The 14,499-nt window shown below is 44.6% G+C and overlaps 1 protein-coding gene across 1 annotated transcript in view; it reads right to left on the bottom strand.

The window, feature by feature from the left end:
• Nucleotides 1-14,499, bottom strand: part of LOC144763712 (uncharacterized) — a 3,323,440-nt gene that overhangs the window by 1,028,342 nt on the left and 2,280,599 nt on the right. The window contains exon 6 of the mRNA XM_078649576.1: nt 2,641-2,685. Within this exon, the coding sequence (XP_078505702.1) occupies nt 2,641-2,685 (45 nt within the window). The remainder of the gene's footprint in view (nt 1-2,640; nt 2,686-14,499) is intronic.

Genomic DNA, 14,499 nt, shown 5'->3' with positions numbered 1-14,499 from the left:
CTATGTTCTGCAATTATACATTTATAGCATAAGGCCCATGATCGAGGTAAATCAATGCAAGAGGATTAAATAATTTAAGCCTAATATTTCATGTAAAAGAGTTCTAATGCAGGACGTCTGTAGCCACTACAGGAAGTCGTGTGATTATGATAAAAAGAATTAGGTCTACCCACCATGGTATTTACAATTTGTTTAATAGAGCATCCCTAAAACTAGAAAAAAGCCTCTTATCCTGGACATTATAAAATTTCTGTTATAGTAAAGGGTAATACACTGACCATGCAGCAACAAAACACAGATACAATGTAAAAAATAAAAAAATACAACATTGGAACTAACCTCATAATCTCCAGAAACTTTAAAAGGTACAGTAAATAAAACAAAATGATAGAAGGTGATTCACAGGAAAACAAACAGTCATACTTCCCATGCTCACTGCAGTTCAACTCCCCAAAGACACATGCCATCTACGAAAATGGGCACTACCTGAAAAACAGTCCTGTTGCACAAAACTTTACTCCTCCCTGTTCCTGTTGCATGACCTCCATATCCACTACATTGCAGTATCATGAAGTTTGTAACTTCCCCTTGACTAATCATAGACCAAAGAACATGAAGCAAAATTAGTGATAATTCAGCTTTGCACCACTGATGTCAATTCACCAAATGCCAGGGGTTGCAGATGTGACATCACTCACCATTTGACCACTAATGATGCTGAAAGGGTGACTAGCTGGCCTAGCTTTAACCCTGGTTAGGTTTGGAATCCCCCTTCCCATTGTGCTCTTACACATGCGATGTTAGGTTAGCAATATGTGGCTAAATAGAAGGCATTTGTATTCACGTTATGCAACCCACTGAGTTATCCTCGCAACATGTAAGCTTAGTTAGCTTGTGTGACTCTATTTTGTATTTCGAAATCACTAGAAGACTGCTTGGGCTGTGCTCGTACTAGGCCTTATCTCCCTTCTCGCTTGCCTCAGTAAAACACTGTACTTTGTTATTATTTTTTTTCTTGTTCAAGGCTGTAACTAGGCTTGCTAATGAACTGATATTCTTTCTCTGCATTCCAATCTCAATGTGTAGCTCTGCTCCCACGTTAGGAGACGCTGAGACTCGGCGCAGTGACCTTGGAGTACTGATAGTGCACCCATCTGGCAGGTGTTAGCTCATCTCTCTGTACCTCCTTTGTTCATGCCCGGCTCAAGCGGTAACTTTCAATTTGAGGCGTGGCCGAAGTCTCCAGAAGGGTTTATTATGTATTAGCATACCTTGGGGTGTCTGTCCCCTCTGCAGACATCTTAGGGTGAAGGCCTGACTGGTCTCCTCTGCAGAGTGTACACTGAATAAAGTGAGTTTGTATTCTCTACTGATTGACCGACTCTTCATTTTGGGGAAGGCATAGCAGGTGGTTGTATATAACCTGTGTGGCCCTAGAGGGCCCCGTCCTTCACCCTTTCCTCGTACTTGCTGATGAAGGGTTATGGGAAAGCATTATAAACTATGGAAAGCAATAGGGCTCTTAAAGCTCTACATGCTTCCAGTTTCTGCAACAACATTCATGAACACAGTGACTGAGGGTGGCAAGGATATACCTGGGTTAATAACGCAAAAGCTGGTGTGACAGAAAGCTTAGAAGCCAGGTTGCAATTGCTTCGCGCCCAAACGTAACAGCTATGCCACCATCAGCGCGCTGACACAAATCTGAAAAACCCAGCCATCAATTACACAAAGGCAACACTATGTAGCGCGCGCTCAGCCCCGCCTCCATCTTGCGAGGAACTCCTAATCCATCCCTCTCTTCCCTGTAAGTGGCCAAATAACCCTTGAAGTTCACTATTAAGGCATTTTATAATTTAAAATATTTATGTACGCTCCTATGTACGCACTTCTCATTTCTCTTTTTTTTTTTTTAAATAGGAGGATCAAACGCTGCATATAGAGCGCTAATGACCAACGTTCGCCGAACCGAGCTACAAGCTTCTCATAGCTACGCCTGGCCTCCTGGACCCACCTTGCCACACACCTTGCTTCAGACTTCAAAAGTTCTTGCGGCTTCCCCGGAGTCCCAGGAGACAAAGAGGAGGAGACCCCAGGGGAGCCACCTTATATAACCGATACTCTTAGGTTTCGGTTTCCAGACGTGGCTCCTACGTCATCATCAGAAAAAAGGTCGGTGGTCGCAACCAGCCCTTCAACTAAGCTTGGTTTCCTGGCGCGACTAAGGGCGCCCCTCCTCTAGGTGAGGGGAGCACCTGATCAATAACGCAAAAGCTGGTGTGACAGAAAGCTTAGAAGCACAGGTTGCAATTGCTTGTACTTAGACCAGGGGCATAATTTGTTCAAATCTATGACACAAAAAATAAATAATGTAATGTGACAAACATAAATAATATATTTCCAAATTGTCTCCTAATACAGACTACTTTATAGGGAGAGCTCTGCATGTTTACTTTAAAAGCTAACAATTACAGCAATAAACTTACAAATAATTCATTTTTAAATAGATTAGCATGCCTTAAAGAATACTAGTTCTCACAACAAAGGAAGCATAGTATGCCTGCAATCCTAAATGGGGAGGGCACCAAAGAGAAGATGTAAAATAATGACCAATGTCTAACAAAAGAAAAAAATACAGACCTGTTTCCTCGCTTGAGTCATCTTCATCATCATCATCATCGTCATCTATAAAAGGAATGTACAGAATGCAGGATTGAGACCAAGAGTAAAGCGGACACCTAAATATTCACACATTCATGTGTCAAACAGCAGGGCGTTAGAGAAATGAGAGCCAATTTACTGGCGTCATAGTAAATTCCCAAACCTGGTTACAGTGATAAACTGTGCACAAGCACCTGTGGTCCCTTGAAGCATTAGGGCTGGCTCATTTTTATCCTGGTTTTCACAGGGTAAAACGTTAAATATAAATTTTTACTCCAACCTTATTTTTAGAGTAGCATTATGTGCTCACTTAGGGCCAGATGTAGGAAATTCCTATTTACCGACTCTTAAATACCGACTCATACCGAATCGGTATTTAAGAGTCTGTAAATAGGAAGGAGGCAGATGTAGGTACAAAATTACCGATTCTGTAAGAGTCGGTATTTACCGAATCTGTAAATACCGATTCGGTATTTCACATTGATTCCTATGGGCCTTGAAGCCCATAGGAATCAATGTGAAATACCGATACGGTATTTACAGATTCGGTAAATACCGAATCCTGCAAGGGTGCAGGGGGTGTCACTTTGACACCCTCTAGCACCCCAAGTACAGGCATGTGTGCCATGTGGCACACATACATGCCCTAAGGGCATGTATGTGTGTCACATGGCACAGGTGTACATGCACAGATGTGCATGCACACCTGAATTCGGTATTTTACGGTATTTTACCACCCAATAGAATTGGGTGGTAAAATACCGACTCTTAAGGGCCTGTGGCACTCTTAGGAGTGTCACCTACATATGGATTTACAGAATCGGTATATTTACCGATTCGGTAAAATACCGAAGTGGTAAATTTACCGAATCGGTAAATATACCGATTCTGTAAATTCAGACCCACCTACATGTCAAAAGCCAAATACCGGTCGGTAACGGCCGAAATCGGCCGTTACCGACCGGTATTTGGCTACCTACATCTGGCCCTAAGAGTGGGAAGCTTTATTGGGAATATTGCATTTGGGAATTAACGGGCAAATGCATCAAGGGTTTTTGCATTCGCAAACGGTGCGAATCGCAAAAATCGGCCGTTTGCGAATGCAAATCCCTTTTTTGGGATGCATTAAGGTTTTGGCATTTTTCGCAATTTAAGAAATCGCAATTTATTTGCGATTTCTTAAATTGCGATTGCATATTAGAAATCGCAATTTTGCGATTTCTGAAATGCAATACATGATTTTTTTTAAATTGCGAAATTGCAAATAGGAAGTGGTAAATTACCATGAAGTTAACCTTCATGGTAATTTTCCAAAACTTTCAAAAATGCACAAAAGTGCATTTATGAAAGTTTCATTTTAAACACACACATGCCCTTGGGGCCTGTGTGTGTGAAAAAAGTACTTTAAGGTACATTTCAGGGGTGCAGGGGGGGGTCCTATGGACCCCCCCCTGCACCCTTGAAATTGCATTCTCATTTTGTGATTCCTTAAATGCGAATCGCAAAATGAGAATGCCTTCACATTCATTCCTAAGGGCCTCTAGGCCCATAAGAATCAATGGAAAGGGATTCCTTAATTGCGATTCGCAAATTATGAATCGCAATTAAGGAAAAATAAGGAATCGCAAAAAGAATTGCGATTTTTTAATGCAAAGCCGTTTGCAAATTCTTAATTGCGATTCCTTAATTTTCGCAACTAAGAATTCGCAAACGGGAACATTGATGCATGTGGCAGTTTGTTTTTAGTTCAATGTTTGTATGCTCTTTTTTGAATTGTGTACATTTGGTGCTCTCGTTAAGAGTTCTGGAACGAGGAGCTCTGATGCAGCATTGTTCTGTACTTAGCAGTCAGTAGCTGTTAAACCTTGTTCCTAAGCACCTTTGGACTACATGATCTTTACAACAAGTGGCAACGATCTGGGAAGACACTTTTTACATTCTGCAGCACAGGTTAAGCACTCATCTTGGGAACCCACTGGATTATCCATAGAATTTCAACAGGAGGATTCGTCTTGTATTGTGGACGTAGTGCAAATTATATGCTTGTGAAAAAACTGCTTTTACCAATTTTGTTGGATTGCGGTGAGGACAACTTTATTTCGGTGAGACATTTCAAATTTTTTGTAAAGTCGTTTTCTGGTGTGCAGCATTTGACCATGCAAACTCTCTGCTTCGCTGTTCTCTTTGCGCTGATGCGACGCGGCAACATCATCACACCACGTCCAATGTCCATGTCAGCATGCAACATAACATGTAGCAGCGCCATCTTGGAAGTGCCTGATGTTGTCCCTTAGTTAGTCAGGCAATCTCTACAGCGGATTTTATTATTGTAGTTGGTAATGTGATGAAGTGGTATATCATCGATCTAGTAGTACAGCAGACTTCTATATGGATTTTCAGTGGAGGTAGTCTTTATTTTCTCTTTAGTCTACAGATATTTAATATTTTTACAAGCTTCTTATTATTATTGAACAACATGCATTTTGAGCCACCTGTCAAATTTCTACAACTTAAAGGTGATCCACCAATTCCTTGGACACAGTAGAAGAGGAGTTCATAATTTACATGAAAGCAATTGAAACTATGCATATTATTGCATTCCCTAGGATTGGAAGGGCAATTATTTTTTAATGTTACCACAAGTTGTACCTCTAGAAGGCCAGGGAGATATTGATGTTTTTCAAGAAGCATTGTTGATAATTGATAATAGATTTAAGCCATCTTCGAGTACAACTTTGGATTGATTTAAGTTATATACCAAACCAAAACTAAAAAGAAGAAACTTTCGATTAATTTCTTACAGCGTTAAGAGAACTTTCCATGAACTTAAATTTTGGGGAAATGTCGGATGAAATTATCAGAGACCAAATTATTGTACATGTTGAAATCAAAAAACTCCAAGAGCAACTTTGGGTGATGGAGGATCCTAAACTAACCTAATTGCTAGAGCACTGGAACAATCTAGAGATGCATGATGTCTATACATGAGAGTAACAAGGTGTGTAGTAATGAAGGTGAAAGTGTGTGTGCATTAAGAAATAGCAAAACATTTGGTAAGTGGCAAGGGAAGAACTATAACAAATCATTATGTTTTAGGTGTGGTAGTACATATTGTTTAGCTTCATTTTCCCAATGTCCTGTTCTGGGGAAGGAGTGTAATAAATGTGGGCCTATAGGACATTTTGCGCATGTATGCAAAAACTTTTAGAAAGGATTTTCTAACCAGAGGACAAATATTTCATTTGTGAAATATGGGAATAGGCTGGTGGGTGAAAGGTGCGATTGGGATTGTGACCATAGAATGAAGAATGAGACTGGGAAAGGAATGGTGTTGTCTATGAAGGGAAATGGTGATGATTTCGAGAGTTGTGGAGTAAAACATACTCCTAAATGTAATGTGAGAATACTAAGGAAGGATCTGGAACAGATGGTAGACTCAGGATCCCCATGGACTATTGTCACCCACCAATATTTTATGGAGAACTTCAAGGATGTGTGAAGAGTGGATGAATTAAACAAGTGTGATATAATAGCAGAAAGATTTGATGGTTTCAAAATAGATAGCCTATGGTATATTAAAATGAATATAACATTCAAGAACAGGAATGCTCCGATCAAGCTGTATTTGGTTCCCAAATGTGTGAATGTTGTAGGATGGAAAGGACAATTCAATTCAAAAAAGTCTTTAATGCGATTATTCATCTTAAAAGACAGAAATTTAAAATAAAATACATGATACTGCTGGGCGCAACCATAGTTACACCATAAAATATGTCATTACAAATTTGCCTTTCAAAGTAAAAATATTAATACCTATATTTACAATTTTAAAAACAATTCATTAAGACAGGATTAAATATAACACGCGCACAAGACTTTCCATCTATCTACAATCAACAAAAAGTAAAAACCAGTAAATTTCTATATCATACCATGCCATACTCAGGAATATCTATAACTAGCTATAAAGGCCCCCCATTTTTCTCCCGAAGGGCCCAAGACCAGCTCAGGAACTTAGTCACCCCATGACTGCGATGTCATTGCAGCCAGTTTTCAATAACCTTTTAGCAATTAACGCAGAGCTAGTACCCAGGGATCTACATAAAGGTTTGAGCCACCTACTTCGGGGTTGCTGGTAGGCAGGATAGACGTATAGAAGATGATCAATATCTTCTATACAATCCGGGCAAAATGGGCTTTTATCTCCAAAGCCAGGTATTCATTTACATGTAAACTTCCTAAGCGGAAGTGTCTCAACTCGGGACTGGTGGTAGAGCTTACGGTCTCTGGGTTTCGTTATTAGATCCCTGTAGCTTTCCATACATGGTTCATCTTTAAGCGCGCAAAAATCTCTAGACAGGGATGAGCTAGTCAAAGCTGAATACCTCCTTATTTTAATTAGGTTCCAATATGCTGCTCTGTATATTGCTTTTGGTGGGAATTCTGCAGACTCTGGACTATCCCACAGATCCCTCATCTCCATGTCAGTGAGCATAGTTTTAATACTAGTTAACCATGTAATCTTGTTAGAACGATCCAGTCCCCTTACTTCAGTCAGGCCCCTTGCAAATAAATGTAGTTCTGGAGTGATCCAGAGCCTTCTCCAGAAAGCCAACATCCTATACCGTGCAATATCCTCAATTGCATGACAGCCAAGGTCTAACAGGAGGGAAGACGCGGGGTAGATTTGGGGAGGCCCACAATTGATCTGAGGAATTTATTCTGGGCTAATGCTAGATAAGATAAGTTACTAGTTCCCCAAATCTCAGCCCCGTATAAAATTGCGGGGATGATTTTCGTGGAGTACATTTTGACAACGGGAACTATAGGCTTGGTTTGTGACTGCCTATGTTCCTTTATCAATGCTCCTACTAACTGAGAATGTTTCAGCGCTAGTAGCTTCACTTGGAGAGACCAGCTAAATTTTTCGCCAAAGGTAACACCCAAGTAGGTGAAGACTTTGGTCTGCTCCAAGAGCCTTCCACTCATGAAAACTCTTGATATGACAGACCTGGCCCCATGAAGTACCATAAATTTAGTCTTCTCTGCGTTGACCACAAGCTCATGATCGCAGCAGAATTCCTCAAAGCGAGACAGAGCCAACTGTAGCCCCTGTCTCGTCTTAGATAAAATCAAGGTGTCATCTGCGAACATGAGCAAGGGCACCCTTTGGCCAGCTACCATAGGCGCGTCCGTAGGGTAATTATCTTAGTACTGCACCACCCCATTTATGAATAATGAGAATAGGGTGGGAGCCAGCACGCACCCTTGACGGACGCCCTTCACCACTGTAAATTTCTCAGTAACCTCCCCCGGTTTTCCCCAACGGACCTGGGCGTAGTTGGAACAGTGGAGTCTTACCACAAAGGCGGCCAATTCCTTGGGCATCCCTAATCCTAGTAAGACATTTTTATTTTATTTTATTTTATATTCTTATATAGCGCCTGACTAGACTCCCGAAGGAGTATCTCCGCGCTTTTGCAAATGGTGGAATATAGCTGATAGTGACCATGAAACAATGAGGGATTATTGTGCAAGGAGATTAGTTGCTTGTGAATAAGTGAGTTTTAAGATTCTTTCGAAAGGCCAGATGGTTAGTATATGATCTCAGTGTGAAAGGAAGTGAATTCCAGAGCTTTGGCCCTGCGTGGGCCAGAGCACGGCCTCCTTGCCTTGCTTTTTTTATTCTAGGAACCTGTAGCAGCTGGAGGTTGCTTGATCGTAAAGAACGCCCAGGAACATAAGGTTGAAAGATTTTAGTCAGGTATTTGGGGCCGGTGCCTATTAGACATTTATGAATAGTACATAGGGTCTTAAATTGTACTCGTTTTCGCACTGGGAGCCAGTGGAGTTTAGTCAGCAGGGGGCGGGAGGGAGTCCTAGGTGGAACATTCAGGACAATCCTTGCCGCAGTGTTTTGGACTACCTGTAGCTTATTGAGTTGCTCTTCGTTTGCTTCTAAGAGCAGACCATTACAGTAGTCCACTCTGCTAATGACTAGCGCCTGGACGAGTGTTTTTCTGTGACAGTCTGGCAAATAAGGGAAGACCCTCCTTAGCAATCCAATGGCCCGAAAGCATGTGCCAGCCACTTGGTTAACGTGATCTTTTAGTGTGAGTGCCTGATCTAATAGCACCCCCAAGTTTTTAACAGTATGCTTAGGACTGGGAACAGGTCCCAGTTCCGGGGGCCACCACTCAGGGGACCAGAGTGTTGATGCTTGCCCAAACAACATAACTTCTGTTTTCCCTACATTACACTGAAGGCAGTTTGATGACATCCACTCCGATACTGCCCTCATTCCGTCTGCAAATGATTTTTTTAGTGCAGGCGTCAAGATTTTAAAGGGAAACAGAAGTTGGGTGTCGTCGGCGTACGACACCGGGGTGAACCCAAAAGATCTTACTAAGTCGGCCAAGGGGGCCACATACACATTGAATAGTGTAGGGCTCAAGCATGAGCCCTGTGGCGCTCACTTGTTGAGCTCCCTAGAGATGGATTTATGGGAGCCCAGCCTGACTTCTTGGGAGCGGCCGGACAGAAAACTCTCCATCCAGGACAGAGCTACGCCCCCCAGGCCTACATCCCTTAGACGGCCGAGAAGCACCTTATGTGACACCGTATCAAAAGCGGCGGAAAGATCCAACAGCACCAGAATCATAGAGCTTCCCCCGTCCCGTGCCGTTCTGATGTTATTGGTCACTGTTTGGAGGGCTGATTCGGTGCTGTGGTTGGGCCTGAACCCAGATTGTGAATAGTCCAGGCCCTCCGTTGCTTCAAGATGTTTGGATAGATAGGTGTTCACGTGCTTCTCTGCTATCTTGCCGATGTATGGCAAGAGGGAGATAGGGCGTAGGTTTGAGGAGTCTGACCATGGAGATGCCGCTTTTTTTCTTATTGGGTTTACCACCGCCTTCTTCCATTCCGCAGGAACCTGTCCCTCCGTAAGGGAGATGTTAATCACGGTTTGTATGGAGGGGCCAAGGAGGGAGATCAGGGGGGCAGCCATTTTAGCAGGGAGAAGGTCGTTGGGGGACCCTGATTTTATGTGGGTAATAAGAGGGAGAAGGTCTGTATTACCAATAGGTGGAAATGATAGCAGAGAATGTTTCTTTTGATTAGGCGGGTTGAAGAAAGGGAGCTTAGTATTGTTTCCCATGTTGTTAGATGCTATTATTCTTTCGTAAATAAGATTGATTTTATCTTCGAAGAATCGTGAGATTTCGTCGCCAAGAATCTGCGAAAAGTCATCGGAGCTTTCGCAAGCTGTGGGTCTTGGGACTAGGTCGAACGCGGATTTTAAGTCCACGAAAGCAGCGAAGATCATACCCCTACCCAACAGAACCTCCTTCCAATAGAGCAGGACAAATCTGCAGGCTTGGTCCAGGGTCCCCATGTGGGCCCGAAACCCTGCCTGTAATGGGGTTAAGATATTCGCTTCGAACATCCAATGCTGGATCCTACCCAGTAGGACTCGTGCTACGATTTTTTGCAATGCATCGATAAAGCTTATGGGCCTACAGTTGGCCGGAACGGAACGATCACCCTTCTTGTAGATCGGGATGATTTTCGCACCGGACCAAGATGCTGGAATTGGTGCTCCCCCTGCTAATTAATTAATTAAATTCGTAATATATGGAATCCAGAGATCGGGGTCCTGCTTGAACAGATCAGCTGGAATACAATCAGGCCCAGGAGCCTTAGCACTTGGGATGATTGCCTCAACCTCTTTGGTACTAAATAGCAAGGGGGCGTCTGAAATAATATGCAGGGCAGGGATTTCACTGTCCGTCCCTTTCTGGAACTGGGCTTCGAAAAAGGCAATCCACTGCTGTGGTTCCACATTGTTTATTGGGACATTTGACCTCTGCCCATTTCTCCATTTTATCAGGTCCCAGAACTCGGTCATATTCCTGCCTTTGCATGCTAGTAGCAGGTCCTGCCAGCACCCCTCGTCCCAATCTCTCTTTGCCTTTCTTAAGGTAGATTTATAAAATGTTCTAGACTGTTGGATATTGGGGTGGTTCCTTGATTTCATGGCTACCACTAGAGCTTTATGTGCAAGCCTACACGAATCATTATACCATGAGTTGGGTTTAAGCTTGATAAACTTCCTAGCTGGCTTGGTATTAATGAAGAACCTTTTCAGCCCATTGAAGAGCTCGTTGTGGATCCCAGCTAATTTAACGTTAAGGACCTCTTGTGAACCACATTCATTACATTTTTTTAACGACCCCGATACTAGTGCCCTGATCTCAAGCACCTTCCTTTCATCGAGGGCAACCTTGGCCCATCGGACCCTTCTCAAATCATTTGCCAGAATTACTTGGTTGGGACAGGTGTCAACCTCTGTAGAGAACATGCCACAGAAGTTCCTGTCGTTCAGAGTAAGGACCAGGGGATTATGATCGCTTTCGGGGCGACATTGGACTTCCATGTCTAAAACTAGGGGCCATGCCTCCACATTCACTAGAATGTAGTCTATGCGGCTTTTAGAGCGCCCATTATCGAAAGTCACCGCACCCAGGGCATCGGACGTTGTCCTGCCGTTAGCTGCCCTAAGACCCCATTCCAGGCACAACCCTTAAATCTGAAGGGCTGCCTCGGTCCATTTTTTATTAGGTTGGAGGTCCAGCTGTGGCACACCCCAAAGCGCATCTACCTCATCACTGAGCCTGCCATCTTCCATGTCCAGGGGCTCAAAGCAGGTATTGAAGTCTCCTACAATAATTAAATTTGCATTAGGTGCACCTTCGGTTAGATAAGTCTCAAGGGCTGCAATGACCTGTGAGCTCTCACCACCCGGTTGGCCCCTGGCATAAACATTAAACAGGAGTAAATCAAGGCCTTTTGTGGATTTAACTCTGATGACCAGGATATCTGGGCTATCCAAATAAACCTCATCAACAGTTATCCCCTCAGCTTGCCTTACCCAACAGGTTAACCCCCCCACTGATCTCCCCTTAGGGCCCCTTATTGCTGGTTTGGAGAAATTTAAGTAACCAGCATGGAACACAGCATCAATTGACCATGTTTCTTGGAATGCCCAAATATCTACACCTTCAATATAGGATATCCAATCGGCTGATACAACCTTTGACTCCAGACCCGCTATATTCCATGAAGATATAGCCAGGGGTTTTTTCTTAAGTGCAGTGTCATAACGCCCAGTAGCAACTGCTGTTACCAATGAGTGACTATCGGGCGCCAGTACCACGAGGGTAAGGGGGGGAATTTGGGTTTTAAATGCTGCTGGGATTAGGTGACCGGACGTCGTAGTGACCCCTACACCCTCCTTAGTGCCTCCTTTAGCTAGACCCCCCTGTACATCCAGCCCCAGTCAATCAATTTCTTCCAATGAGGATAAAGCCTCAAAGCGATTATTAAGCTGGATGGTAAGATCGGGCCTAAGGCAATCGCCCTGTAAAACTCGAGCATCCCTTGGCCTGGGCAGCCTATGCTGATTGTAGAAAAAAACAAGGGGGAGAATGCCAATAGCAGCCCTATCTAGGGGGTCATGACCAACCATCTCAAGGATATGACGAACCAACTTGGTGACCTGAAGCTCAAAACCACACAGTCTCCTGGCATGGTTTTGGTGGAATGTCTCACCCATTCAATACGTCTTACCATTTTAAACTCCTGAAATAGGGCATCCCCAATACCAGTCTTTTTATTCAAGTAGTGGAGGGCCTTATTTTTAAGGGTTGACCAGTGCTCATAAGAACCCTGAGCAAGGGGGGGGGGACATTCGCTAGGATGACTGTATAGATGTTTGCTTCAGATGGCAAATGGAGGTAGGGGTGCTTCTCTGGGCGGCCATCATTGCCATTATCTTCTTCTAGCCTTCGTAATCCCACTGTCTCTAGAGGCCTTCGATTGGGCAGAATCTTTTCGATACTTGCACCAGCAGCTGGTGTGCTCCTAGTACTCCCAACTGAATGAGCCCCTCCCACCAGTATCTGGGCATTCGCCTTCACACCACCCTGATCCCTGTGAATTTCCCCCACTCTAGTCGGGATAACAGTTGTTGGGGCCTGCTTACTAGGCTGCACCGGGGTCACTTGGGTCGGGCGTGCCAATGCCACTTCAATCTTTGATAATCTAAAATCAACCGCATCTAATCTTTTAAGGAGCGGCTCAAGGAGTTCTGCTAATTGCTCCTTTAATATTGTACAGATGTCACTACTATTCAACGGGGGAGTAGTAATAACCATAGGGGGGTTAGCAATAGGTTTAGTGTTGGGCTTGCCAGAAACAAATACCCCGCACAGGCCACAGGGAGCTGATGGAGACTTTTGTATCTTGGCGCCTCGCCCCTTCCTTTTTTTGTTTGGAGGATCTTTGTTGGTACCACCCAAAGCCTTCATCCCTCTTGTCATTACCATGGCCGGACTACTCACATTACTCTGAGGCTGTGGGGTGAGCTGTTCAGGGCTAGTGGGGATCAAGCTTGGTGACCTGGGCGAGGGGTGATCATTAGAAACAGCTACATCTGGTGTAAACTGAGTAACAGGTATCTGGGCACATGGTAGTGATCCCCTCCTTAAAAGAGTGGGATCAAGGGAGAGTCTACGTTCAGTGGTTCGATCTCATGAATTAGTACCGATTCCGCTCTTATAAGAAAGGCGTCAAGGGTACCCACCATCCTGTCCCCCACTTTCCTTTTGCTCATAATAAAATTATTCAGTCAAATACTTATGTCCCACTGACAGACCCCCTGCAGCCAAATGCAGCAGTCCAAATTAGAACGAGCTTACAGTTCGTTATAAGGATGTCAGTGGGGTGGCCCAGCCCGCCTCCTCTGGCTTCGGACGGCCGCAGACAGTCGCGCCCTTGTCCCGGGCTTCTCCCGGCGCAGCCGCGCGCGTCCCGTGTTGCGTGGGGGAAGGCGGCGCTTTAAGCGCGATGGCAGCGCCTCCCCCTGCAGCAACAGCTTGTCTCAATTGGGCCTCAGATGCACCCTGGGACCACGAGTCCCACCAGGGCAAGGACACGCAGGGATCCGCAGCGGCGTCTCCACCCGCAAAAAACACACACAGCAGGTCAGCGGGTTAGCGGGTCAGCAGCAACCTCCAAAGTAGCAACAAGCAGAAAAGGGCCCCGTGCTGCGTGGGGGAAGGCGGCGCTTTAAGCGCGATGGCAGCGCCTCCCCCTGCAGCAACAGCTGGTCTCAATTGGGCCTCAGATGCACCCTGGGACCACGAGTCCCACCAGGGCAAGGACACACAGGGATACGCAGCGGCGTCTCCACCCGCAAAAACACACACAGCAGGTCAGCGGGTTAGCGGGTCAGCAGCAACCTCCAAAGTAGCAACAAGCAGAAAAGGGCCCCGCGCTGCGTGGGGGAAGGCAGCGCCTCCCCCTGCAGCACCAGCTGGTCTCAATTGGGCCTCAGATGCACCCTGGGACCACGAGTCCCACCAGGGCATGGACACGCAGGGATCCGCAGCGGCATCTCCACCCGCAAAAAACACACACAGCAGGTCAGCGGGTTAGCGGGTCAGCAGCAACCTCCAAAGTAGCAACAAGCAGAAAGGACAACAGAAGTTGGGTATCATGCTGAATCCTAGAAGCAGAGAGACCGTCTTACTTATTGAAGATGTATATGAAATGAATTGGATAGTTTTGCAATTTCCAAAAGATTTCACTGAGAAACTGAGTAAATTGGATGCGATTTACACAGAATTAGGATCACGAAAGAGAGAGAAGTTTAAACATCTGTTGTATGGAATGGTAGATGAAGGTATCATTGAAGTAGTAGAGTCACCTGAATGGGTGTCACCCATCATTCTGGCCCGCAAAGCAGATAACAGTTTGAGACTATGCGTTGACCTT

This window comes from Lissotriton helveticus, chromosome 6 (assembly GCF_964261635.1).
Source record: "Lissotriton helveticus chromosome 6, aLisHel1.1, whole genome shotgun sequence".
Lineage (NCBI taxonomy): Eukaryota > Metazoa > Chordata > Amphibia > Caudata > Salamandridae > Lissotriton > Lissotriton helveticus.
The sequence above is the reverse complement of the archived record's forward strand: the minus strand, read 5'-3'. Positions and strand labels throughout refer to the sequence as shown.